The 25515-nt window shown below is 36.1% G+C and overlaps 1 protein-coding gene across 3 annotated transcripts in view; it reads right to left on the reverse strand.

Annotated features, from left to right (window-relative positions):
- Positions 1 to 3280: 3280 nt before the first annotated feature.
- Positions 3281 to 25515, reverse strand: part of LOC110452640 (WASH complex subunit 4-like) — a 36672-nt gene continuing 14437 nt past the window's right edge. Inside the window, exons 15-35 of one of the 3 annotated variants that reach the window (XM_021501275.1) lie at positions 24327 to 24417; positions 23941 to 23996; positions 23479 to 23558; positions 23185 to 23290; positions 21792 to 21908; positions 21217 to 21385; positions 20514 to 20668; positions 19264 to 19443; positions 18247 to 18336; positions 13908 to 13952; positions 13605 to 13713; positions 12101 to 12254; positions 11455 to 11518; positions 11077 to 11160; positions 10705 to 10801; positions 9673 to 9767; positions 9329 to 9430; positions 8787 to 8880; positions 8428 to 8475; positions 5831 to 5860; positions 3642 to 3711 (exon numbers count right to left, since the gene is read on the reverse strand). In XM_021501275.1, coding sequence (XP_021356950.1) covers positions 5853 to 5860; positions 8428 to 8475; positions 8787 to 8880; positions 9329 to 9430; positions 9673 to 9767; positions 10705 to 10801; positions 11077 to 11160; positions 11455 to 11518; positions 12101 to 12254; positions 13605 to 13713; positions 13908 to 13952; positions 18247 to 18336; positions 19264 to 19443; positions 20514 to 20668; positions 21217 to 21385; positions 21792 to 21908; positions 23185 to 23290; positions 23479 to 23558; positions 23941 to 23996; positions 24327 to 24417 — 1944 coding nt within the window. In that variant the 3' untranslated portion in view covers positions 3642 to 3711; positions 5831 to 5852. Of the gene's footprint in view, positions 3712 to 5816; positions 5861 to 8427; positions 8476 to 8786; positions 8881 to 9328; positions 9431 to 9672; positions 9768 to 10704; positions 10802 to 11076; positions 11161 to 11454; positions 11519 to 12100; positions 12255 to 13604; positions 13714 to 13907; positions 13953 to 18246; positions 18337 to 19263; positions 19444 to 20513; positions 20669 to 21216; positions 21386 to 21791; positions 21909 to 23184; positions 23291 to 23478; positions 23559 to 23940; positions 23997 to 24326; positions 24418 to 25515 lie in introns of all 3 variants that reach the window. The other 2 variants (XM_021501276.1, XM_021501274.1) reach the window with 2 other exon arrangements.

Raw genomic sequence — 25515 nt, forward strand, 5'->3', positions numbered from 1 at the left:
TCAACGTCTTACGTAGACTAAAATACTTATTGAATCGAGATAATCTTTTAAAGATTTATAAATCCTTAATTTTATTGGTTTTAAAATATATGCTTGTGAATTGTGGGATGGTTGTACAACTTATGAAACAGAAATGTTAGAGAAAGCCCAAAGAGAAGCTATTCGTATAATCACTGGACTTCCTTCTGATGCCAGAAGCGAAGATTTACCTTTTGAATCTGGTCTAGAAACTCTTTCGAATCGATTTAACTCCGGACTATTTTAATGATCTATTGCCGTCTACCGTTGCAGAAAATAACCGTTACACCCTTAGAAATAATAATGATTATAGATTTCTTCCTTTCAGGATTTCTCTAACAAATTCATCTTTTATACCTTCAACTCTTCGCAGTTGGAATTCATTGGACCTTTCAGTACGATCATTGACTTCTTTTAAAAACTCGTTAACTTCAAACGTACTATCTCCTCCGGTTTCAGTGAACGTAAATTAAACATTTTGCATACAAACCTTAGATATCAGTGAAGTCCACTTAAATATGATCTTTATAGGGTATAGTCCAGTTTGTAATTGTGGCCATCCCTGTGAAATTGCCTTTCACCTTTTTTGCGAGTGTTTACTTTTTAACGACGAAAGACGCATCCTGTTCCAAAATCTGAATGTATGTTGATTTTGATTTAGAATTACTTTTGTTTGGTAATACTCAACTTTCGGTAGAAATCAATACAAAAGTGTTTAGACAAGTGCATCATTACATCAAATCGAGCAATAGGTTTTGATAATTATAGTATCATTCCTTATTTTTATTTATATGTGAACGTTGTAATATATGTTTATGAAATTGCATTTCATCATTTTGCCAGATTACTTTGTTACATTGATCTTGTTCATTATAAAATTACTATACCGGGCTACATGTCATGAGATTTTTCATAATTTATAATTTATTTAAATGCGGATCCTTTTCACATTTTACACGATTTCTTTTCTAGGACCCCTTAATGTTAATGTTATCATGTTAAACGTCTTGTATGCCATCTGTCAGTATGACGTATATAAAGTGAAAATTGAGCTGTTTTTGTAAGTTCTAGCTTTCATAAGGGCTGTTGTTTTGATGTCTCCTCTGCTCTAGTCGATTTTTACGTATAGGTTTCGATTTCATATAATATGCGGTAAATTCTTGTAGCCTTATTTCGTATAGGTTATCAAACATTCAGACAACTCAAGTTTATTATTGTGGTTTCTGGTTTCCCACTTTAAGTCCTTGTTATCTGCACAATAAACAACCAATAAAAACAAACTAACAAGGTAATTTGTTTAATGATTTAATATTCTTTTAAATATATATATACTTAACTTTGTTCTCCCCCATCCCACCCCGTGGACCATCCCCGTAGACCATCCCCGGCAAAATAACAAAAACTCAAATTTCATTGTAACAGCACAAAGAATAGTTCAATAACGATTAAAACGACACATTTGCGGACGAACGGTTATAATGTTACAATTTCCCTGTAATGACATATAACATTATGTCTATTAAACAAAGTCTATATTGCAACAAACGTATGTCAGATAAGGTTTCCAATTAAATACACAACATTTTGGCAGTTTTATCTTCGGTCATAAACCCAATAACAAAATATAATCATACATGCTTATATATTTTTTTTCTGACTGTAGAGATGAATTTTATGCATCCAGAAACTGCTTATTAAGGCGAGAGTCAGAAACAGGAAAACACAGAAAAGCTTCTCGCGTCATTTCATATTACGGTCAGTTCCATCAAAAGCCGAAATACTCTCATGAGAATACCTGTCTCATAGCATGTCAGACATGTTACAACCCTCATGGTAAAAAACCTTTGTAGTGATATGTTTGTGTTGTGTGTTTGAGTGGTTTTACGTCTGCTTTACCTAGTAGTTCGGTTATCCAGCAGACAAACCCAAGTTTGAGTATTGCACTATACCTGATAACTACATAAATAACAACCAACATTTAGGTCATTATGATGAGGAGACAACTTCTAGTCATACACAGGATGAATACAAGAACTAGGACCATCGGGAGTCACGGTAGATCCTGGTTAATCTAATGTGTAGATCCTGGTTAATCTAATGTGTACATTACTATAAAAGTAAAGTGAAACGGTTCGCGTTGTGATTCTTAGGGTTAAACTGACAGAGGAGAGGATTTTTTGGCATTCACAATATTTCTGAAATCTGTATGTATTCATTTATATGTCATCTAAAAATAAATCTTTGCGTGTGGATATCTTGGAGCGTCAATCCAAAAAACGCTAACATTTCCTAACCGCGAAAATTACCACTTTTAGAGTATGCCAACACTGGTGAGTATCTATTCAGATATTTGTTCACGATTACACCTAACAAGTTCATACACAAATCCAGATATTTCTTCAGAGAACATAGCTAAGTAATATCAAACAGGTAAACACCATATTTACTTGGTTTAACAGCTCCAATGTCCCAAACACAGAAACGTTTTTGATCATAATACATGTGTAACAATTCTTGTAGGATTGCATTGGAAATCTTATGATCTTTAAAACAACAACTTCTTAATGAATTTCTTGTGTTCAAAACAAAGCAAAAACACACATACGAATGCTTACAGACTGTTAATGCTGTATCACTTACATCATACATACCTAATGAAGTAAAAATAACATAACTTCATTATCTTACTCACTTTGATAGGTCTAAAAGTCATACAGTTGAATTGCAACATTTACCCTTGAAGGTAACCTATTTCTAGAGGAAAATAAGTTCTACCCAGGAAAATATTAATGAAAGTATTTAAACAGAGACCTTATTTCAGTAAATAAAATATGTTATTTATTTAATCACTTTCTTTCCAGGATTGTACTTCCTGATAATTTTAATTTGCGAAAGTAACAATAACGGACATATTTAAGGATGTATGCTACCTTAAACCTTATACAATAAACTGTTAAATGAGTACGAGTTATCTCCCTTTAAACGGTTTAAATTGTCATTTCATTAAGTATATATTAGACTTACGTGAGCATTACCTACACACATTCTTGTGCGTCATCCAGTCCATATTTTACAACTCGTAACAGGGACGTCTTACATGTTTCTTTCAGTGGAACTCTTTAACAAAAGCAGCTTGTTACAGTAAGGTAGCATACAGCCTTAACTCAAGAATATATAATGTATATACCAGGTACTAGTATATATATCAATATTGTAGTACCGTAACTTATGTATAGATATCATATATAGATATCATATACATGTACTATATATATCTTTAACCCATGATTTTATATATTTAGATATTTTATACTAAAAAAAAAAAAAATGTAGCTTGTACATCTTTAAAGTGTTTTCCATAGCATTCATGCAACCTTTTGTGTATCCATTAAGCACTTACAGTATAAATGTATTTACTGCTGTGTTAGTATTCAAATATTTTGTTACTTTCTCTATAAATAAGTCTTTTATCCAAGCTTGTTAGGGTAGTTGTCAGTCGGTCAGTTGTATAGACAACTCCCAGCACTTAGCACCAATAACGTCCTCAGTTTCATTATCAGCACAGCAAGTCTGTCCCTCTACATTGGAGGGGGTGGGGGCGGAGGTGGTGGTGGTGGTGGTGGTGGTGGAGGGGNGGAGCTCCAGATGGAGGTGGCGGTGCTGTTCCTGTGGCTCCAGAATCTGGTGTTGCAGCTGAAAAGATATATACATAATAATGAATATGAGAATTTAAGGACAGATATATTCAACTTGTATCAATAATGAAATACATACAATTCAAACAGTACAGAACATCATTTATTATTGAGGTAAACACAACAGACAAATTTGAATGTAGTATAATGTTCAAGTTCTATATGAAAAGTAAGTTTTCATGTATGTACATATAAGTATGTATCACAAGACTTCATAATGACTTCTACGAAAAATATTTCATTTTATCAACATTATGTATTTTATTTCCAAAGCCGCTTTTATGGTCCAGTGACCTTGTGGTAACAGTACTTTTATGGTACAGTGACCTTGTGGTAACAGTACTTTTATGGTCCAGTGACCTGGTGGTAACAGTGCTTTTATGGTCCAGTGACCTTGTTGTAATTTTTTGGTTTGTTTTGAGTTTCCAGGCCAAGCAGATTTCGATTGAGTATATGATAAGAATCTCAAACATGCTCCAAATACATCTAAATTCCATGAAGCTAGTTGAAGCTTATGACATAAAAATATTCTGAAATAGGAACTTCAGACCAGGTGAGAAAATAATCCATTACAATTTGTATATGTTCTCGGTTTATATGAAAATAACATTACAACCTGATGGTAACACTAAGAAAAGAAAGTAGTCAATAGTAAAGAAGAATTTAAACATCAGACTATATAATTGTAGGTAGCCTGAGCCTCTATATTAAACAACCAAACCTAGAACAAGCTTACAATCACCACAGGAAAACACAATTTGATACAATAGTTGATTTGATGTTTTGGAACATTAATATTGTATACATCGCTAAAACATCTTTTTTACTCTGTTAGGAATCTCCTCTTCAAAGAGGAGATCCCAGAATGATAGCAATCGTCAGATTCTTCATAACTTCTATATAAGTTTTATCTTTTCTTTTCTCTTATCTGTTGGACAATAAAAGCATTATGTGGTAACTATTGATTAATACTGCATACTTCTGTGTCAGACATTGTCATACTGACATAGTAAAGTGTTATAAAAGAGACTTCTCCTGGCAGAAAATATTTTTTTCTTCTGACCATGCAACTTGAATCTCAAAATAAAATATGCAAAAGTAGGGAACTGTTGGAATCTAACTATGAAATCTGGGAAAGATCTGTCAAATATTTCCTGAGAAATAGCGATAACAAACTTTTAATTTCAAAATCCTAGTTGGCCACCTGCAAGCTAAATTGTTCTTCAAATAGTTCCCAAAGTTAAACATGCAAAACTAAGGACTAAGGGGAATGGCGTATTAAGTTTGAGAAAGATCTATCCAGAATTTCTTGAGAAATAGCTATATGTAACAAACTGAACTGTCAAAATCAATTATGGCTGCCTGGGAAGTTAAGGTGTTAGGTGTTCAAAATTAAAAATTACTGATTAAGTGAAATTTGAGAAAGATGCATCAATAATTTCAAGTCCCCCCCCCCCCATTCTCATAATGGTAACAACAAAGAGAGTAAGTTCAGTGGAAGTTCTGCCTGCCTCTCATTTTATTGGCTAGGTAATTCCTTTGAGGAAGTTACAGAAACTGCTCAGAGAGAAAATCTCCAAGGGTGTTTTAGTGTTTGACTAACACACGGCTGATGGAGGACTAGCTCCCTGGACAGAAAAGTTATGGAAAAACAGGGATATAGTTAATCTTATGAGTAATTTTGAACAGAGATATATCAAAGCAAAATAACACAAATATCTGTGAATTATGGCTTGTAAAAGCACAAAAGATAACCACAACACCAAGAGCATTTTAGTAAAATACGCAGAAGTGCACTAAATGATTAACATTTCCATGTTATCTAACAGTTGTTTACAAACATATTTTTATATGATATGTAATAGCATGCATGATAGAACAGTAATCACAGCTTTAAAACTACATTGTACCCTCACAATAGATGTCAGGTATTACACTAAACAAGCATGCATAGGATATATAGAAATAACTACATTATCCCTCTAAAATAGACGCCAGGCCTACATACACAAGCAGAAATAGAATATAGATATATAACTGTTATATGATCATAGTAAGCACAAGTTAATAACAAGCTATATAGATAAATTATACAACACCAACGGAGAAAGCCTTACGGTGAAATTATCCTCAGTTGTTTCATGATGCTAAACAAAATAGATAAATGCTGTTACTCTATCTTATCAAAATTGTATACACATACACTCTCCAATCTTAAAAACTAGGAATGAAAACAAAATTTCCAAACGTAATTAGCAAAACTCATTTATCATATAAAAATATCTTTTACTCCTGCAAAGAATATAGGATTACCAATGTAACACAATTTTATATCTAAGTACACTACTGCTGGGATCTGGTGCAGTGCCGTATTGTAAGGACATCCTCATGCATGACCAGGCCACCTGCTAACACACAGCAAAGTGAATTGTCCATCAACCTCAAAAGCCTCGACTAAATGAGCCCATGCTTATGACTGAAACCAGACAGCTAAACATTATCTCTTTAATTGAAATCAGCGTATCATTTCATTATGCATAACTCATAAAGCACTATAGCACTTTCAGGAGGGGCAACATCAACGTTGGGTAAATAGTTGTATGATCAAGGATGTTGATGTGAGATAATGGAAGTGGGACTGTCTGAAGGGTAGTGTATTACGGATGTTGATGTGAGATAATGGAAGTGGGAATGTCTGAAGGGTAGGGTATTTATACAATCAGAGACAAGGATGTTGATGTGAGATAATGGAAGTGGGACTGTCTGATGGGTAGGATATTTATACAATCAGAGACAAGGATGTTGATGTGAGATAATGGAAGTGGGCCTGTCTGCAGGGAAGGGTATGTATACAATCAGAGACAAAGATGTTGATGTCAGATAATGGAAGGGGGAACGTCTGAAGGGTAGGGTATTTATACAATCCGAGACAAGGATGTTGATGTGAGATAATGGAAGGGGGACTGTCTGAAGGGTAGGGTATTTATTCAATCAGAGATAAGGATATTGATGTGAGATAATGGAAGTGGGACTGTCTGAAGGGTAGGGAATTTATACAATCAGAGACAAGGATGTTGATGTAAGATAATGGAAGTGGGAACGTCTGAAGCGTAGGGTATTTATACAATCAAAGACAAGGATGTTGATGTGAGATAATGGAGGTGGGAACGTCTGAAGGGTAGGGTATTTATACAATTAGAGACAAGTATGTTGATGTGAGATAATGGAAGTGGGCCTGTCTGCAGGGAAGGGTATGTATACAATCAGAGACAAAGATGTTGATGTGAGATAATGGAAGTGGTACTGTCTGAAGGGTAGGGTATTTATACAATTAGAGACAAGTATGTTGATGTGAGATAATGGAAGTGGGAATGTCTGAAGGGTAGGGTATTTATACAATCAAAGACAAGGATGTTGATGTGAGATAATGGCAGTGGGACTGTCTGACGGGGAGGGAATTTATACAATCAGAGACAAAGATGTTGATGTGAGATAATGGAAGTGGGCCTGTCTGCAGGGAAGGGTATGTATACAATCAGAGACAAAGATGTTGATGTGAGATAATGGAAGTGGTACTGTCTGAAGGGTAGGGTATTTATACAATTAGAGACAAGTATGTTGATGTGAGATAATGGAAGTGGGCCTGTCTGCAGGGAAGGGTATGTATACAATCAGAGACAAAGATGTTGATGTCAGATAATGGAAGGGGGAACGTCTGAAGGGTAGGGTATTTATACAATCAGCGACAAGGATGTTGATGTGAGATAATGGCAGTGGGACTGTCTGACGGGGAGGGAATTTATACAATCAGAGACAAGGATGTTGATGTGAGCTAATGGAAGTGGGACTGTCTGAAGGGTATGGTATTAATACAATCAGAGACAAGGATGTTGACGTGAGATAATGGAAGTGGGACTGTCTGATGGGTAGGATATTTATACAATCAGAGACAAGGATGTTGATGGGAGATAATGGAAGTGGGACTGTCTGAAGGGCAGGGAATTTATACAATCAGAGACAAGGATGTTGATGGGAGATAATGGAAGTGGGACTGTCTGAAGGGCAGGGAATTTATACAATCAGAGACAAGGATGTTGATGGGAGATAATGGAAGTGGGACTGTCTGAAGGGGAGGGTATTTATACAATCAGAGACAAGGTTGTTAATGTCAGATGATGGAAGTGGGAACGTCTGAAGGGGAGGTTATTTATACAATCAGAGACAAGGATGTTGATGTGAGCTAATGGAAGTGGGACTGTCTGAAGGGTATGGTATTAATACAATCAGAGACAAGGATGTTGACGTGAGATAATGGAAGTGGGACTGTCTGAAGGGAAGGGTATTTATACAATCAGAGACAAAGATGTTGATGTGAGATAATGGAAGTGGGACCGTCTGAAGGGTAGGGTATTAATACAATCAGAGACAAGGATGTTGATGGGAGATAATGGAAGTGGGACTGTCTGAAGGGTATGGTATTAATACAATCAGAGACAAGGATGTTGATGTAAGATAATGGAAGTGGGAACGTCTGAAGGGTAGGGCATTTATACAATCAGAGACAAAGATGTTGATGTCAGATAATGGAAGTGGGAACGTCTGAAGGGTCGGGTATTTATACAATCAGAGACAAGGAGGTCAAACAATCAAAAGCATCATTTGTGTTGGGATTTGTGTATGATTTCCAGAAAATGAAGCTGATAGATTTACAAACCTGGTTGGGCTGAAGCTGTTCCATCAGTCTGACCTGCCTTCCCAGCTTCTGTAGATGCAAACATACAGGGGTAAAACAATGATCTCCTAATCTCAGTTAGATGATGAATTTCATCTGTGACCTTTACTAATTACTGTTAATTGTAAAAGTTATGCAAATAATTATATCTGACAACAACAATGCATTTGACCTCTGACCCTAGTTTAGCCTTCACCTCCTATATCTGTAAACAATATTGAGTTTGACCTCTGACCCTTTAGCTTGGCCTTCACCTCCTTTATAAACTGTCAATAACACCGAGTATGACCTCTGTCCCTAAAGTTATCAATGACATCAGTTTTGACCTTTAACCCTTTTACCTTTGTCTTTTTCTTCATTTTCCTCTGCAGCTGTCTGGTCAGCACGGAAGAAAACTCTGGCACTGCTCAGGGAATAGTACAGCAGTTCATACTCCTGTCCAAGTCAAATCAACTTATTTTACACCATATTGAAGAGAGAATTAATTACTTCTAATTTCAAAATATTTTTATATGATTATGCTTTGCTACATGTAGATCTCTTCATTCTACATCAAGTAAATTATGATTTTATTCTCACATTGATGAACTCCTATACTACAGAAAAGTCTTGGCTACAACTATCGACAGTTGACCAAGTATTCAGTGTGATGTGACATTGGTTACTTGTAATGTCCTATAAAACCTCCATTGTGGCTGATCACACCTATGGGAAACATCATTTTACATTTTATTAGTTGGGTAAATGATTTTATACTATCTAAGCAGAATGTACGCAAGACTGTGTTTCTGTCTATCTGTTTCCGACATAACAGACTGAGTCTATAGCTGTGTATTGGACACACATATTAGATGCTTTAGGGAGATAACTATATGAGATTTACCTGCTGACATCCGTCCAGTCTTTTGACAGTAAGAGACATGGTTTGTTGTAGTTTTTCGTCAGGTCGTGTAGACATTGACTGCGTTTGCTTCCCTACTTTGTCCTTTAAAACAAGTTGGTATAAAATCTTAGCTTCCTCAATGAAAAACACAGTAAAAAAAATGTCATTAAAATTATTGACAATTTCAATAAATTTTCCCATGAGCATTTACATTAAAAATTAATTCTAAGATCACAGAAATAACCTGATAAAGAACAAAAAAGTATTTTCAGAGATTTCCGAGGAGTTACTAATTTTTTATAAATCTTTTTGGAGTAAGTAGGTTTTATCTGACTTTCACAGACCTTTTCTGCTCTGTACCTATCCCTGACAGACTGGAACCAGTGGAGGGAGTCAAACTCGTGGTACTGGTCCAGCAGCTTGAGGATGTACGCCACACCTAAAAGGATAGACAGAGACTTGTGTATAAAAGACAGGACTTTTAAGGCAACAGAAGGTAACATCAACAAGCATTCTCTGATAGGCCAATAATACACATATTGTCAAATGGATCGAAAGTCAGCAATATCCATTTTTAGTATGCACTTGATAATTTCTTACAATCCCATTGGTCGGAATCTTTACACATGATAAGTTCTCAGAAATTCATGTATGCAAGTCTTCAGGTATATCAATTTCTAAATATAGGGAATCCAAAAGACAAACATTTTACAGACTTTGGTGATGTTAAGTATGATGCGACATTTACCTGAAAAGGTGATTTTGACCTCAGATTCACCTCGGTCAATATCACTTTTTCAGGTTCATATCACATCACATTCACCTCCACAAAAGTCCATTGTTGTACAGGTTTTTTTTTGTAAATTTCAGTACAAGCCATGAGAACTCACAGGCGTGTCACAATAACTTTAGAAATGTCACAATAACCTCACAGCAATTTTCTCCTTAATTGTTAATTCTTACTCATACAATTACATATTAACTAACCACCACTTACAAGTTAAGTAATCACCACATACAAGTTAACTAATAACCACTTACAAGTTAACTAATCACAACATACTAGTTAACTAACCACCACTTACAAATTAAGTAATCACCACTTACAAGTTAACTAATCACCACAGACATATTAACTAATTACATCATACCAGTTAACTGATCACCACATACAAGTTAACTACATACAAGAACCCTTAAAAGGCTCATTACTTTATCTGTTAACATTTAAACCTCCTGAGAGATTGAAAACTCTATCTTCTTATTTCAAAAAGATTGTTAACGTCTATTTAACAAGTGTTTGTTTAGACTGAATTTTTATTTCGGTTTAAATGTCCACTTGTGTCAGTTAAAGTCATCAGATTAACAAACGTTACCCATTGCAAATCCATCATCAGTAAAGGCCGCTCCCACTTTGTTCTTACGACTCATCTTCTCCTTACAGCTGATAGAATGGTCTACGAAGTTTAGAATCTTTAAATAAAGGGTTACAATAAAGTGTATTAAACATCATTATTTACAACATCTTATAAGTCTCATTGATATTTATAGAAATACAAACTAGAAATGAATCATAGAAATACATTGTTATGATATTGGACAGTGGTATTAATACTATCAACTTTAAATATTACAAAGAAATTTTGTATTACAACTTAATTACGAATCAGTATTGAGCTGTACTGTCACCACTAAAGTAAAATTCAGTCGTGAAGATGAACTTAAATTGTTTTATGGGAGGTATTTACCAGCGGTGGAAGTATCACAAAGAAGTTGCGTAAATGCATGTTCTTGGGATCTCTGAATTCTGGGGCAAACACATCCACGAGGAGCTGTCGGTTAAAAGAATAAAGTGAAAGTCACAATATTTTGTACATCTACCCATCTACAGGTTTACTTCCTGTTCTAGAGATACACATTTAAATATATACGTTACGTTACACAATATACCTTTAATTTGTGTTAGAGTTATCTATCTTACTACACAAGACAAGTCTCCTGGGTATAAAGGGAGATTCCCAACTTTCTTCCTCATTGAGACCTCTGAAATCTAACATATTGCTTTCATCTTACAGTACTCTATCTTTGTCTATAGCTCTACAGATTAGCCATTAAAATAGACTGACCTTGAAATATTCTGTTCCTTCTGCAAAATTCCTTGCCAAATTTCCAACAACATTGTCAAGATTTCTAAAATAAATAATTAAGTAATGAATAAGTCAAAAAAATATTTATATTTCAAAAGCTAACGATCACTATAAACTATAAGTAACAAAAAGCTCCATGTAAAAGAAGTTAGCGTTAAATCTGAACTTAAAAGTTATCTTTGACAAGAATCTCTGTTGAAAATAATAACAACTATAAAATCTCGAAAAGACATGAATGCCTCACTCCTTTTATGCAAATCAGTGTCATTGAATGAAAAATCTATATATATATCAGTTACAATGGTGACCTTGGGTTGACCTTGTATCCCTTAAAAAACACTCATTCAATGTATTCTCATACCTGACTTTATATAAAGTTCGATCAAAATCTTTTAAAGAGATGAAGCGGCTGAAGTCAAGTCATTGCATTGGTTTAGTTTTCTATGATAAGTAAGGGTGACCTTGGCCTTAACCTCTGAACACTGAAGTACCATCTCATTCAAGGTTTCCTGTTCTATAACATTATAGGTTTTCTTTGAAAGTATTTGAACAGAACTGAAATAATAATAGGAAAATGTAAGCTTTTAAACTTGGCTTTTCTCTCAATAGTGACACCGACACGTACTTGGCGGCAACCTGACATTCCTGTGACAGTCCCTCCTCCTTACAAAGTTCCTCAAAGTTGACGATGTCCTCCAGGTCAGGGATGAACCTGATAGCATTACTACAGCAGTGGAGGCCACCAGACCTGATCATCCGTATGTAGCCCATCGCATTGCCTGGAGTCAGGAATGAAACAGGTTAATTTATAATAAAGACAAGAGGCCCATGGGCCTTAACGGTAAACTGATTTCTGATACTTAAACTTATGTATTCTGCGCACCCCCCACTTTGGGCATTAAATTTCTCAAAAACAAGGAAAATGAAGAAATTTTAGCACACTGACTCCTTTGGGCCCCACCCTACACCCCTTGGGGGTAGGGCTGGCTCAAAATTTTCAAAGTATCAAACTCAACTCGGGGTTCTAATTCCAATCAAGTTATCAACATGTAATATCCAAAGTATCATTTGCCAAAATAAACCATAATAAATTTTGCCAGACCCTAGGGTCATAAAATTCACAATTTTGGTAGAGCACCTTAAAACCCTTCCATCTATGAAGAGTGTTTGATTCTACCATATCTGGGTCTTTGAGAAGAAGCTTTTTGAAATTTCAGTCAATTCGACCCTTTTTGGCCCCACCCATCAGCCACGGGGAGTCAGTCAGGGTTGATATTTGCATACCATCAAACTGCTATCCAATACTGATAATGCTTACCCAAATTGAATTACTTCCAATGGAAATTAAACAAATGTTGGTCCAAAATGTGATTTCCCTATATAAACTATTGTAAAGTTTACCCCCTCCCCAGGGGAAAACGTGAGACCCAAGGGTCATGAAATTCACAATTTTGATAAAGCACCTTAAAACTCTTCCATCTTTGAAGAGTATTTGATTCTACCATATCTGGATCTTGAGAAGATTTTTGAAATTTTAGTCAATTTGACCCTTTTTTGCCCTGCCTCTCAGGCCCCTGGGGGCTGGGGACCATATAATTCACACTTTTGGTTGACCTTTGGCAATGGAAGGTTTCTGCAAAATGTCATTGAAATTGGTTCAGGGGTTTTGGAGAAGAAGTTGAAAATGTAAATTGTTTACGGACAGACAACGCATGCTGCACGCCGCACAACGACGGACACAATAATTAGGTTATAGGTTCTTTCTTATGCATTATTGTAGTGTTCTTTTAAAATCCAATGAAGGAAATATAGGAACAGCAGAAGAAATACTCAATTTATATATTACAGACATCAATTAAATTTTTACATTTGAAATAATGATTTTATAAAAAGCTACTAAGATTACATGGCTTTAATAGATATGACAGATTAAAGGTTTAAAGGTGGTCAGCTTCTGAACCATTACGTGGCAGTTAAGTAATTATGATTTTAGAAATAAACAAATAGGTAACACCTGGAGATGTGCTCAGAGGGAGATCTACATCTGGGGATGTTTTAGAAGTTGACACCTATCAATGATACATATAGAAACCCTTTGTGTCTTTCCCCACTAAATCAGCCCCTCTTACCTATCTGACTGATAGTGACCCGGAATTGGTCCAGGTAACTGTCTCCGTCTGGTAACAGGCCCAGCTTCCGTATCCCTTTGTTAAACTTATCAGCCTTTTCAAATGGATACTGAAACCAAACAACAACATATTTGTTTTACGAGCTACATCACTAATACATTGTACTATACAATCAGTAGCAGGAGTGGATCATTACAGAGGTTTTTGAATTTTAAGCTTTCCATTGCAAGCTGAGTTTTGCTTCAGAAATTCAAACCTTGCTAAGAGAATGACTGACAGTTTTACAGTTTTAAATCATCATACCTTTTGATCTGTTTGCATGTGATGTTCTTTAAAATATTTCCAGTCCTGAAAGAAAAGAGAAAAATGTATAACAATACATTCAGAGAGTTCAACATGGAAAATGTATAACAATACATTCAGAGAGTTCAACATGGAAAATGTATAACAATACATTCAGAGAGTTCAACATGGAAAATGTATAACAATACATTCAGAGAGTTCAACATGGAAAATGTATAACAATACATTCAGAGAGTTCAACATGGAAAATGTATAACAATACATTCAGAGAGTTCAACATGGAAAATGTATAACAATACATTCAGAGAGTTCAACATGGAAAATGTATAACAATACATTCAGAGAGTTCAACATGGAAAATGTATAACAATACATTCAGAGAGTTCAACATGGAAAATGTATAACAATACATTCAGAGAGTTCAACATGGAAAATGTATAACAATACATTCAGAGAGTTCAACATGGAAAATGTATAACAATACATTCAGAGAGTTCAACATGGAAAATGTATAACAATACATTCAGAGAGTTCAACATGGAAAATGTATAACAATACATTCAGAGAGTTCAACATGGAAAATGTATAACAATACATTCAGAGAGTTCAACATGGAAAATGTATAACAATACATTCAGAGAGTTCAACATGGAAAATGTATAACAATACATTCAGAGAGTTCAACATGGAAAATGTATAACAATACATTCAGAGAGTTCAACATGGAAAATGTATAACAATACATTCAGAGAGTTCAACATGGAAAATGTATAACAATACATTCAGAGAGTTCAACATGGAAAATGTATAACAATACATTCAGAGAGTTCAACATGGAAAATGTATAACAATACATTCAGAGAGTTCAACATGGAAAATGTATAACAATACATTCAGAGAGTTTAGCATGGAAAACGTATACAATACATTCAGAGAGTTCAACACGGAAAATGTATAACAATACATTCAGAGAATTCAACATGGAAAATGTATGACAATACATTCAGAGAGTTCAAGATGGAAAATGTATCATAATGGGTGAAGATTGATAAGAAAAACCCAAATATTAATATAAACAATGTCATACTGAGTGGAATCAATATTAACTGTAAACACAAGATACTGGAGGACTGTTATCATGAGACCCTTGATCATATTGGACTTAATGAGCTCATCATTCATGCCCTGCGTCCTATTGAACCTACCTTGATGAGTCTGGACTTAATGTGTTCATCACACATGACCTGCGTCCTGCTGAACCTTCCTTGATGAGTCTGGACTTGATGTGTTCATCATACATGACCTGTGTATGTATAACAATACATTCAGAGGGTTCAACATGGAAAATGTATACAATACATTCAGAGAGTTCAAGATGGAAAATGTATCATAATGGGTGAAGATTGATAAGAAAAACCCAAATATTAATATAAACAATGTCATACTGAGTGGAATCAATATTAACTGTAAACACAAGATACTGGAGGACTGTTATCATGAGAACCTTGATCATATTGGACTTAATGAGCTCATCATTCATGCCCTGCGTCCTATTGAACCTACCTTGATGAGTCTGGTCTTTATGTGATCATAATACATGACCTGCTTCCTGCTGAACCTACCTTGATTAGTCTGGACTTGATGTGTTCATCAAGATTGATAAGAAAAACCCAAATATTAATATAAACAATGTCATACTGAGCGGAATCAATATTAACTGTAAACACAAGATACTGGAGGACTGTTATCATGAGACCCTTGATCATATTGGACTTAATGAGCTCATCATTCATGCCCTGCGTCCTATTGAACCTACCTTGATGAGTCTGGTCTTTATGTGATCATAATACATGACCTGCTTCCTGCTGAACCTACCTTGATTAGTCTGGACTTGATGTGTTCATCATACATGACCTGCGTCCTGCTGAACCTTCCTTGATGAGTCTGGACTTGATGTGTTCATCATACATGACCTGCGTCCTGCTGAACCTACCTGGTCTTTATGTGATCATCATACTCAGAGAGTTCAACATGGAAAACGAATACAATACATTCAGAGAGTTCAACGTGGAAAATGTATAACAATACATTCCCCCAGTTCAACATGGAAAATATATAACAATACATTCAGAGAGTGCAACATGGAAAACATATAACAATATATTCAGAGAGTTCAACATGGAGAATGTATGACAATACATTCAGAGAGTTCAAGATGGAAAATGTATCATAATGGGTGAAGATTGATAAGAAAAACCCAAATATTAATATAAACAATGTCATACTGAGTGGAATCAATATTAACTGTAAACACAAGATACTGGAGGACTGTTATCATGAGACCCTTGATCATATTGGACTTAATGAGCTCATCATTCATGCCCTGCGTCCTATTGAACCTACCTTGATGAGTCTGGACTTTGTGTGATCATCATACATGACCTGGTTCCTGCTGAACCTCCCTGGATGAGTCTGGACTTAATGTGTTCATCACACATGACCTGCGTCCTGCTGAACCTTCCTTGATGAGTCTGGACTTGATGTGTTCATCAAGATTGATAAGAAAAACCCAAATATTAATATAAACAATGTCATACTGAGTGGAATCAATATTAACTGTAAACACAAGATACTGGAGGACTGTTATCATGAGAACCTTGATCATATTGGACTTAATGAGCTCATCATTCATGCCCTGCGTCCTATTGAACCTACCTTGATGAGTCTGGACTTAATGTGATCATCATACATGACCTGCTTCCTGCTGAACCTACCTTGATAACATGGAAAATATATAACAATACATTCAGAGAGTTCAACATGGAAAATGTATCATAATGGGTTAAGATTGATAAGAAAAACCCAAATATTAATATAAACAATGTCATACTGAGTGGAATCAATATTAACTGTAAACACAAGATACTGGAGGACTGTTATCATGAGAACCTTGATCATATTGGACTTAATGAGCTCATCATTCATGACCTGCGTCCTATTGAACCTACCTTGATGAGTCTGGATTTTATGTGATCATCATACATGACCTGCGACCTGTTGAACCTACCTTGATGAGTCTGGTCTTTATGTGATCATCATACATGCCCTGCTTCCTGCTGAACCTACCTTGATGAGTCTGGACTTTATGTGATCATCATACATGACCTGCGTCCTGTTGAACCTACCTTGATGAGTCTGGTCTTTATGTGATCATCATACATGACCTGGGTCCTGTTGAACCTACCTTGATGAGTCTGGTCTTTATGTGATCATCATACATGACCTGCTTCCTGCTGAACCTACCTTGATGAGTCTGGACTTTATGTGATCATCATACATGACCTGCGTCCTGCTGAACCTATCTTGATGAGTCTGGACTTGATGTGTTCATCATACATGACCTGTGTCCTGCTGAACCTACCTTGACGAGCCTGGACTTTATGTGATCATCATACATGACCTGGGTCCTGCTGAACCTACCTTGATGACTTGATGTGTTCATCATACATGACCTGCGTCCTGCTGAACCTACCTCGATGAGTCTGGACTTTATGTGATCATCATACATGATCTGCGTCCTGCTGAACCTACCTTGATGTGTCTGGACTTGATGTGTTCATCATACATGACCTGCGTCCTGCTGAACTTACCTTGATGAGTCTGGTCTTTATGTGTTCATCATACATGACCTGCGTCCTGCTGAACCTCCCTTGATGTGTCTGGACTTGATGTGATCATCATACATGACCTGAGTCCTGCTGAACCTACCTTAATGAGTCTGGACTTTATGTGATCATCATACATGCCCTGCTTCCTGCTGAACCTACCTTGATGACTTGATGTGTTCATCATACATGATCTGCGTCCTGCTGAACCTACCTTGATGACTTGATGTGTTCATCATACATGGCCTGTGTCCTGCTGAACCTACCTTGATGAGTCTGGACTTTATGTGATCATCATACATGACTTGGGTCCTGCTGAACCCACCTTGATGAGTCTGGACTTGATGTGTTCATCATACATGACCTGCGTCCTACTGAACCTACCTTGATGAGTCTGGACTTAATGTGATCATCATACATGACCTGTGTCCTGCTGAACCTACCTTAATGAGTCTGGACTTTATGTGATCATCATACATGACCTGCGTCCTGCTGAACCTACCTTAATGCGTCTGGACTTAATGTGTTCATCATACATGACCTGCGTCCTGCTGATCCTACCTTGATGAGTCTGGACTTGATGTGTTCATCATACATGACCTGTGTCCTGCTGAACCTACCTTAATGCGTCTTTATGTGATCATCATACATGACCTGCGTCCTGCTGAACCTACCTTGATGAGTCTGGACTTGATGTGTTCATCATACATGAATTGTGAGAAAATGAAAAACTTTTTCCTCAGGAACTGGTAGGTGAAGTTGACCTGGAAATCAATCATATGTATCTTTAAATAGCAGGATATCGAGTTTGTAATATAAAGCAGATATTGTCGCCTTAAAACATGCTTCCACTAATACAAAGGCTTTCCTACAACATTACAATGTAATAATATTAAACATTTAAATATCAAAACAGAATGTTAAAAGTAATACCACAGCTGGGTATTTGAATGTAACTTACTCTAAAGGATGCTTCTAAGAGAACATACCAAATCAACAATGTATATAACTAATGCTATCGAAACGGCATCTCGGAGCTAATTTTATTTTGCTTTCCATAGGTGAGGATAATTTTTGGCTGGAATAGCCACCACTGAGGATTCACATCATTTACTGATGATTCACATCATTAACTGATGATTCACGTCATTTACTGATGATTCACCATATTGATGACTCACCACACTTACTGATGACTCACCACACTTACTGATGACTTACCACACATACTGATAACTCACCACACATACTGATGACTCAGTCACCACACATACTGATGACTTACCATACACACATACTGATGACTCATCACACTTACTAATGACTCCCACACTTACTGATGACTCACAACACTTACTGATGACTCACAACACATACTGATGATTCACCACACATACTGATGACTCACCACACATACTGATGACTCACCACATATACTGATGATTCACCATATTGATGACACACCACACATACTGATGACACACCACACATACTGATGACTCACCATACATACTGATGATTCACCATATTGATGACACACCACAAATACTGATGACTCACCAAACATACTGATAATACACCATATTGATGACACACCACACATACTGATGACACACCACACATACTGATGACACACCACACATACTGATGACACACCATACATACTGAACAACACACTGCCTGTTACTTACTGTTGTGTTCATGATTCCTATGCCGTGTGTCCTGATAGAGTTGGCAATATGGCGGATGTTAATTGTGTTCAGATGTTTGTTGTTGCTGGAGCGTTCCACAAAGATCTGGTTGTTGAGATTATACAGGAACTTGGAGACAAACACATGGATGTTCCTCATTATCTCCAGCACATCAAGACCCTTGGATAGAAAACAAGATCTGTTTAGGGAGTAAGGACAGGAAGTGACAACAGTTATTGAAACAGATTTATATCTGAGATGCTTTATTGTCTTTCCATTTGTTTTGCTCCTCAGTTCCATTGTTTGTCTTCTTGTACTTACTTCTGATTTTATTTTTCTGTGTTGGTGTTGTGGAATACATTTAATATATTTTACTATTTAAGATATTGGACCTGGAATCTGGAATCAGGAGGAACTTAACGACATCTTTCATAAATGAAGAAAAAGTCATTTCATTTCTTTTCTTTAAAACGAGCTCCATACATTCAAACTTACAAAATAGCCATTTAATACACAAGAATCACGGGTGAATAGATCCCTCTCTTAATTTTTCAACTTCTTACGTTTTCTGACAATAGATATTGTGATCTGGGCCCAGTTGTTCAAAAGTTGGTTAGCTTAATCACAGTTTAACAACATTTTTCAACCTTTAATAATTTGTCAATAAACAAGGTAAAATTTTGCATGTAAATTCACTCAACTGAATATTTGATATCTAGAAAGTTGTAATTAGTTCTAAGGTTGAGTCTTAAAGATACACACTCTCCTCGAGTGAAGTATTTTATTTGTGGGCTAGATCAACTCGTTTCTTGGACAACATACTTCAACAAATACGGTACTAATGAATGGATCCTTGAATAAACCAAATTCTTATACATACTGAGTTTACAGAATTATTTTAAAGTTCATGCAGTTAACAAATCCATAGCTCTCCACTGTTACAGACATTGATTACAACTATTTTTTGGTGTTTTTTTAATGTCTTACTAATAGCTATGGTCACTTAAGGATGTGTCCGGTTTTGGTGGTGGAGGAAAGTCGGAATTCCCAGAGAAAAAACACTAACCTTTGGCCAGTACCTGGCGACTGCCCAACGTAGGTCTCGAACCCACGACCCACTGGTGGAGGGCTAGCAGTAGCAGAATGTCAGACGACTTAACCACTTGGCCAACATACTTCAACAAATACGGTACTAATGAATGGATCCTTGAAGCGGCCATACTACTAAAACATGACAGTATCTAGCTCACCTGTTCCAATGTCTGACTAGGTAGATGGGACTCCACCATCGCGAGGCCATATTTCTGTTCAGCCATGTTTTTCATCTCCCCATACGTTTTCCAGTCATGCAGTGCGACTGTGGTCAGGTTGTAGAAGGTCATGTTTAGGTAGTGTTCAACATACCCTGTAACAAATGTACAACATTTTATCACATACCTAGTCACAAATGTACATTTTATCACGTAGCCTACCACAGATGTACAACATTTTATCACATAGCCTGCCACAAATGTACATTTTATCACGTAGCCTGCCACAAATGTACATTTTATCACATACCTAGTCACAAATGTAAAACATTTTATCAAGTATCCTGTCACAACATCAAAAAAGTCTATTATCTTTTTCTGTTAGAACTAGGTTTTTTTTTATTTCAAAAAAAAACATATATTTATTCTACAAGATAAGAATAACACAGATTTGATTAATTCATGAATATTGACTCCAATGAATTTTCACAATGGTTTTAAATATAGCTCATTTCACAAATTCAAATTGATGTGATTCAGTCTTTTGAAATCAAAAGATCAACAAATCTTTCCCCCGATTTAAAAAGTTAAAAGCAATCTTGACTTAACCTTTTACTATGCGTGTACTACACAAGACTGCCTTTGTTCATGTTGAAGTATTAGAACAGTCCATAAAAACTAATATAAAATTGTCTGGACTTACTTTTAATACTGATATACCGATCAAACAGTCGTATAGGATGGACCTTAAGGAGATTGGACAGATCCTTAAAGCCGACCTTAAAAGGGTTGCGGTCATCTAGTTGTAGGTGAGAGTGTATGTGGAGACGAAGGTCAGTCTCAATAACCCGACACAGTGGGTCCAACAGGTGCTGGAAACAATAAAAACCACCATTATACAGGATCCCTCATATCACTAGGCTTAGTACCAACTAACTATTTCTGTTTTAGATTGAACATTCAGGGATGAAGGTTAAACGTTACAGAAAGAAAAGGAAATTAAATTGAAAAAGATTGATTATAAACCAATATTCTTAAAAACATGAAATATTCAGATTTTTCTGATCTAACACAAGTATTTTATTGTTATCAAAATAGAGTAAACACTGAAGAAATCCTCTGACAGCTGAAACAAGTGTATCCCTGGGAGTTACACTTATCATTGATCAAGTTATAAAATAAAATCCAATTTTTCAGTCATATAACATTTTTGCATGATTTAAGAATTTGTTAACAAACATAAAATATATATACTAGGTAAGAGAATTCAAATTTTACCTCTTCCATGTTGCCGTAGATTTCTTTGTTAAATATATCCAACAATTCTTGTGGCGAGGTGAGGTGCCGGACTGCTGTCATTGAGGGGACACAGTCCCTTAGAGCACCGACCATATACTGTACCGGGTATAATAGAAAAATCATCAAAATCTCCCAAGTAAATGTTAGAGTAGTCTACCCTTATTTCCATCTCTGTAGATCTGCTGTTTAAATTCATTGGGAGACAATGTATTTAGTTCTATAACAGGATCTACCAGAATGAAGCCTCAGAAAATATGGCCTGGTGGGCAAGGGTTTGGTTTTGGTTTGTTTGTGTTTTACGTCCTGTTAACAGCTATGGTCATTTAAGGATGTGCCAGGTTTTGGTGGAGAGAAAAGCTGAAGTTCCCAGAGAAAAACCACCGACCTACAGCCAGTACCTGGCGACTGCCTAATATAGGGTCTCGAAACTGTGACCTAGTGGTGGAAAGCTAGTGGTAGCAGAATGTCAGACGCCTTAACCACTTGGCCACCATGGCCCCTGATGGGCAAGGGATCATTAAGCTACTGAAACACATTTAAGAGGAATGAATCAAAGCCATTTGAGTGGTTTTACTACTATATCAGTATGGGTATAACAAGTGCTATAGAAACCATCTTACTCAATAATCCAGGGGTTACACTCACTTTCTCTCTCTGCACCCCTGGAATATGCCATAGCAAATTTTAAGGCTCAGTATGCACAACTTTGTGAATAAGACGAGATCAATAGCTTGATCCTTTGATGTACATCAAAAGAATCTTTCGGTCGCCTCATTGTAAAATTGACTGGCTTTGAAGTCAGGTGTTGCTCCTCTCTAATCTTCAAAAGACAGGTGTCAGTCTAAAGATTGGTCAGGTATTTTAACCTGAGACGAATCAAACAGCTACATTTATGTAACCGTGTACCTTCAGTTTCTCTTTGCCATATTCCAGGGGTGCAAAGAGCGAAAGTGATTTTAACCCCTCGAGTATCAACGATGTCTTTATAATAGCTAACAGAACAATATTCTGTAACATGGAGGCACGGTAGTCTAGTGGTAGGACGCTGGGTTTGTGACCGAAGGGTTGCGTGTTCGAGTCACGGCACAGCACTGTGGTGTACCTTTGAGCAAGATACATTACTCCACTTGTTCCAGTCTACTCAGCTGTAAATGAGTATGTGGATGGGAAGTGTTAGAATTGTTGAATGCTAGCTGTGAGTGCCGAAATGGCAGCTCCAGCTGTATGCTCCCCAGGGAGATGAGAAAGGTATTGGCTGGAAGCAAAAGCCCTATAACCACGGATAATAATTTGTGAACTGCTTTGAGACGACCTACGAACTAGGTTGTGATAAAGCGGTATATTATAATATTGAAATACTAGTGGTACTTACATGGATCCGGTGTGTGTCCACAGCATTTTCTATAATATCCGTCAAATAGATTGGGAAGATTACTCGATGCCAGTACACAAAACTACAGTCACATGCCAACCGTACTCTACAAACATAGAACCGTTGATGTATATAAGTGTTATATAATAAGAATAATGTTATATAAATATGGAACATTCCGTTGATGACACCATTTCATAACAATAATTAATGAAGGTTTAAAAGAATGTCAATAAGAATGTCAGTACAAACGTTATCTCAGAAATTAACATAAGATAATGTTAATATACCTACCTCTCCCTGAGATCACAGATCATCTCCAGCTTCTTCAAGTTAGAGTACAGAATCTGAATCTCATCATCCCTGAATGTTCTCTGAAAATTTGTTTGTTTATTTTGTTTTTGTATTGTTTAATAGCCTATCGACAATGTGAGTCAAATGTCAATGCAATACAACAATTAACAGATGAATTAATAAGATTTAACTGTTTGGATTCTTTCTACACTAATTTATTGTGATACATATAAAGTCTTATTGTAATATACTGGTAATAACAATTAAAAAAATGATAATGTGTCCAAAGTTGATGGAAAACTTGTAAGTAATTTGACTGAAGTACATCAAACGTTATGGAAAGCTAAATTGATGTAATCAAAGTTGACTGACAGTTTTAATGTGCTGAAAATTGATAAAAAAAAATACAATCTAAAGAAGCTGTATTGACAAAAAACAAAAAAACAATAATATCCGACTCACCATCTTTGTTCCTACCGCTAATGACAGTTTGGCAATGAGTCGTCTCTCCTTTGTACCTGTCAGAGTAAATAAAAAGTTCAAGGTCAGCGAGGTCATGATATCTTGTTAGATGTGTTAATGCTGTCAACCTGTGTTTCACTCCTGCGTCGTGTGACATGGTTGACCATTGTTCCCATGGGACGGGTAATAAACTTACAATTGTTCCCATAGGACGGGTAATAAACTTACAATTGTTCAGTTTTAGATTGTAATATTACAGCCTCAAAGTTTTAAATTGATAAAAACGGACTTATGTAGACTTAATGCTGGCTTGAATCACTTGGAGGTCTCTGATCAGACGAAGTAATCCTGGGTATCATTGTGATTAAAGAGAAGCTGACACTTACCAGGACCATTCATGGCAGTCTCAGCGAGGACCAGGGCAGAGAGTACGTCCAATCTCCTCTCGCTATACTTCTTGTCCGACATTATCCTTTTCTAGAAAACAGTTAAAATGACAAAAGGTAGATTTGCATTGAGTAATGCTTTCAAATAGCTATTGCAATAATTTTTCCAATATAAAAAATAACAAAAATAATTCCAATGAAATTCCAAATTCATCCTTCAAAAAACAAAAATCAAGTTACATTTGGAGAGAAATTGATGTGTCTAAAATATTAACCAGCTTTAACAAGTGAGTGTGGCACTAAATCGTGAAGTCTTGTCAAAAACTTTAAACTTTACAGACTGACGGACAGAAAATAGTAAATAAACGACAAAGGCATAAAAATGAGAAATAACACTGCAAAACCGTGCGCTAAACTTTACAGTACTAAAACAAGTGAAATACTGTATTAAAAAAACGAATACCGGGTAAATATTTAAACAATAAAGTTTCTATTTCTACCTACAATGTATATTATAATTAAATCAGAATTAATTCAACAGGAAGCACATCATCCTTATCATTTTTTTATATATATTTCTGTTTATACTGACCTTGGGGGTTCCTATGGAGCTTATGATTATAAGGAAGATTTGTTCATACTGACCTTAGGAGTTCCTATGGAGCTTAGATTAAGGAAGATCTGTTTATACTGACCTTGGCAGTTCCTATGGAGCTTAGATTAAGGAACATGTGTTTATACTGACCTTGGGAGTTCCTATGGAGCTTATGATTATAACGAAGATCTGTTCATACTGACCTTAGGAGGCCCTATGGAGCTTAAATTAAGGAAGATCTGGTTATACTGACCTTGGGAGTTCCTATGGAGGTAAGATTAAGGAAGATCTGTTTATACTGACCTTGGGAGTTCCTATGGAGCTAAGATTAAGGAAGATCTGTTTATACTGACATTGGGAGTTCCTATGGAGCTTAGATTAAGGAAGATCTGTTTATACTGACGTTGGGGAGTTCCTATGGAGCTTATGATTATAAGGAAGATCTGTTCATACTGACCTTAGGAGTCCCTATGGAGCTTAGATTAAGGAAGATCTGTTTATACAGACCTTAGGAGTTCCTATGGAGCTTAGATTAAGGAAGATCTGTTTATACTGACCTTGGGAGTTCCTATGGAGCTTATGATTATAAGGAAG

The sequence above is a fragment of the Mizuhopecten yessoensis genome, unplaced genomic scaffold (genome assembly GCF_002113885.1).
Source record: "Mizuhopecten yessoensis strain PY_sf001 unplaced genomic scaffold, ASM211388v2 scaffold6779, whole genome shotgun sequence".
Classification (NCBI taxonomy): domain Eukaryota; kingdom Metazoa; phylum Mollusca; class Bivalvia; order Pectinida; family Pectinidae; genus Mizuhopecten; species Mizuhopecten yessoensis.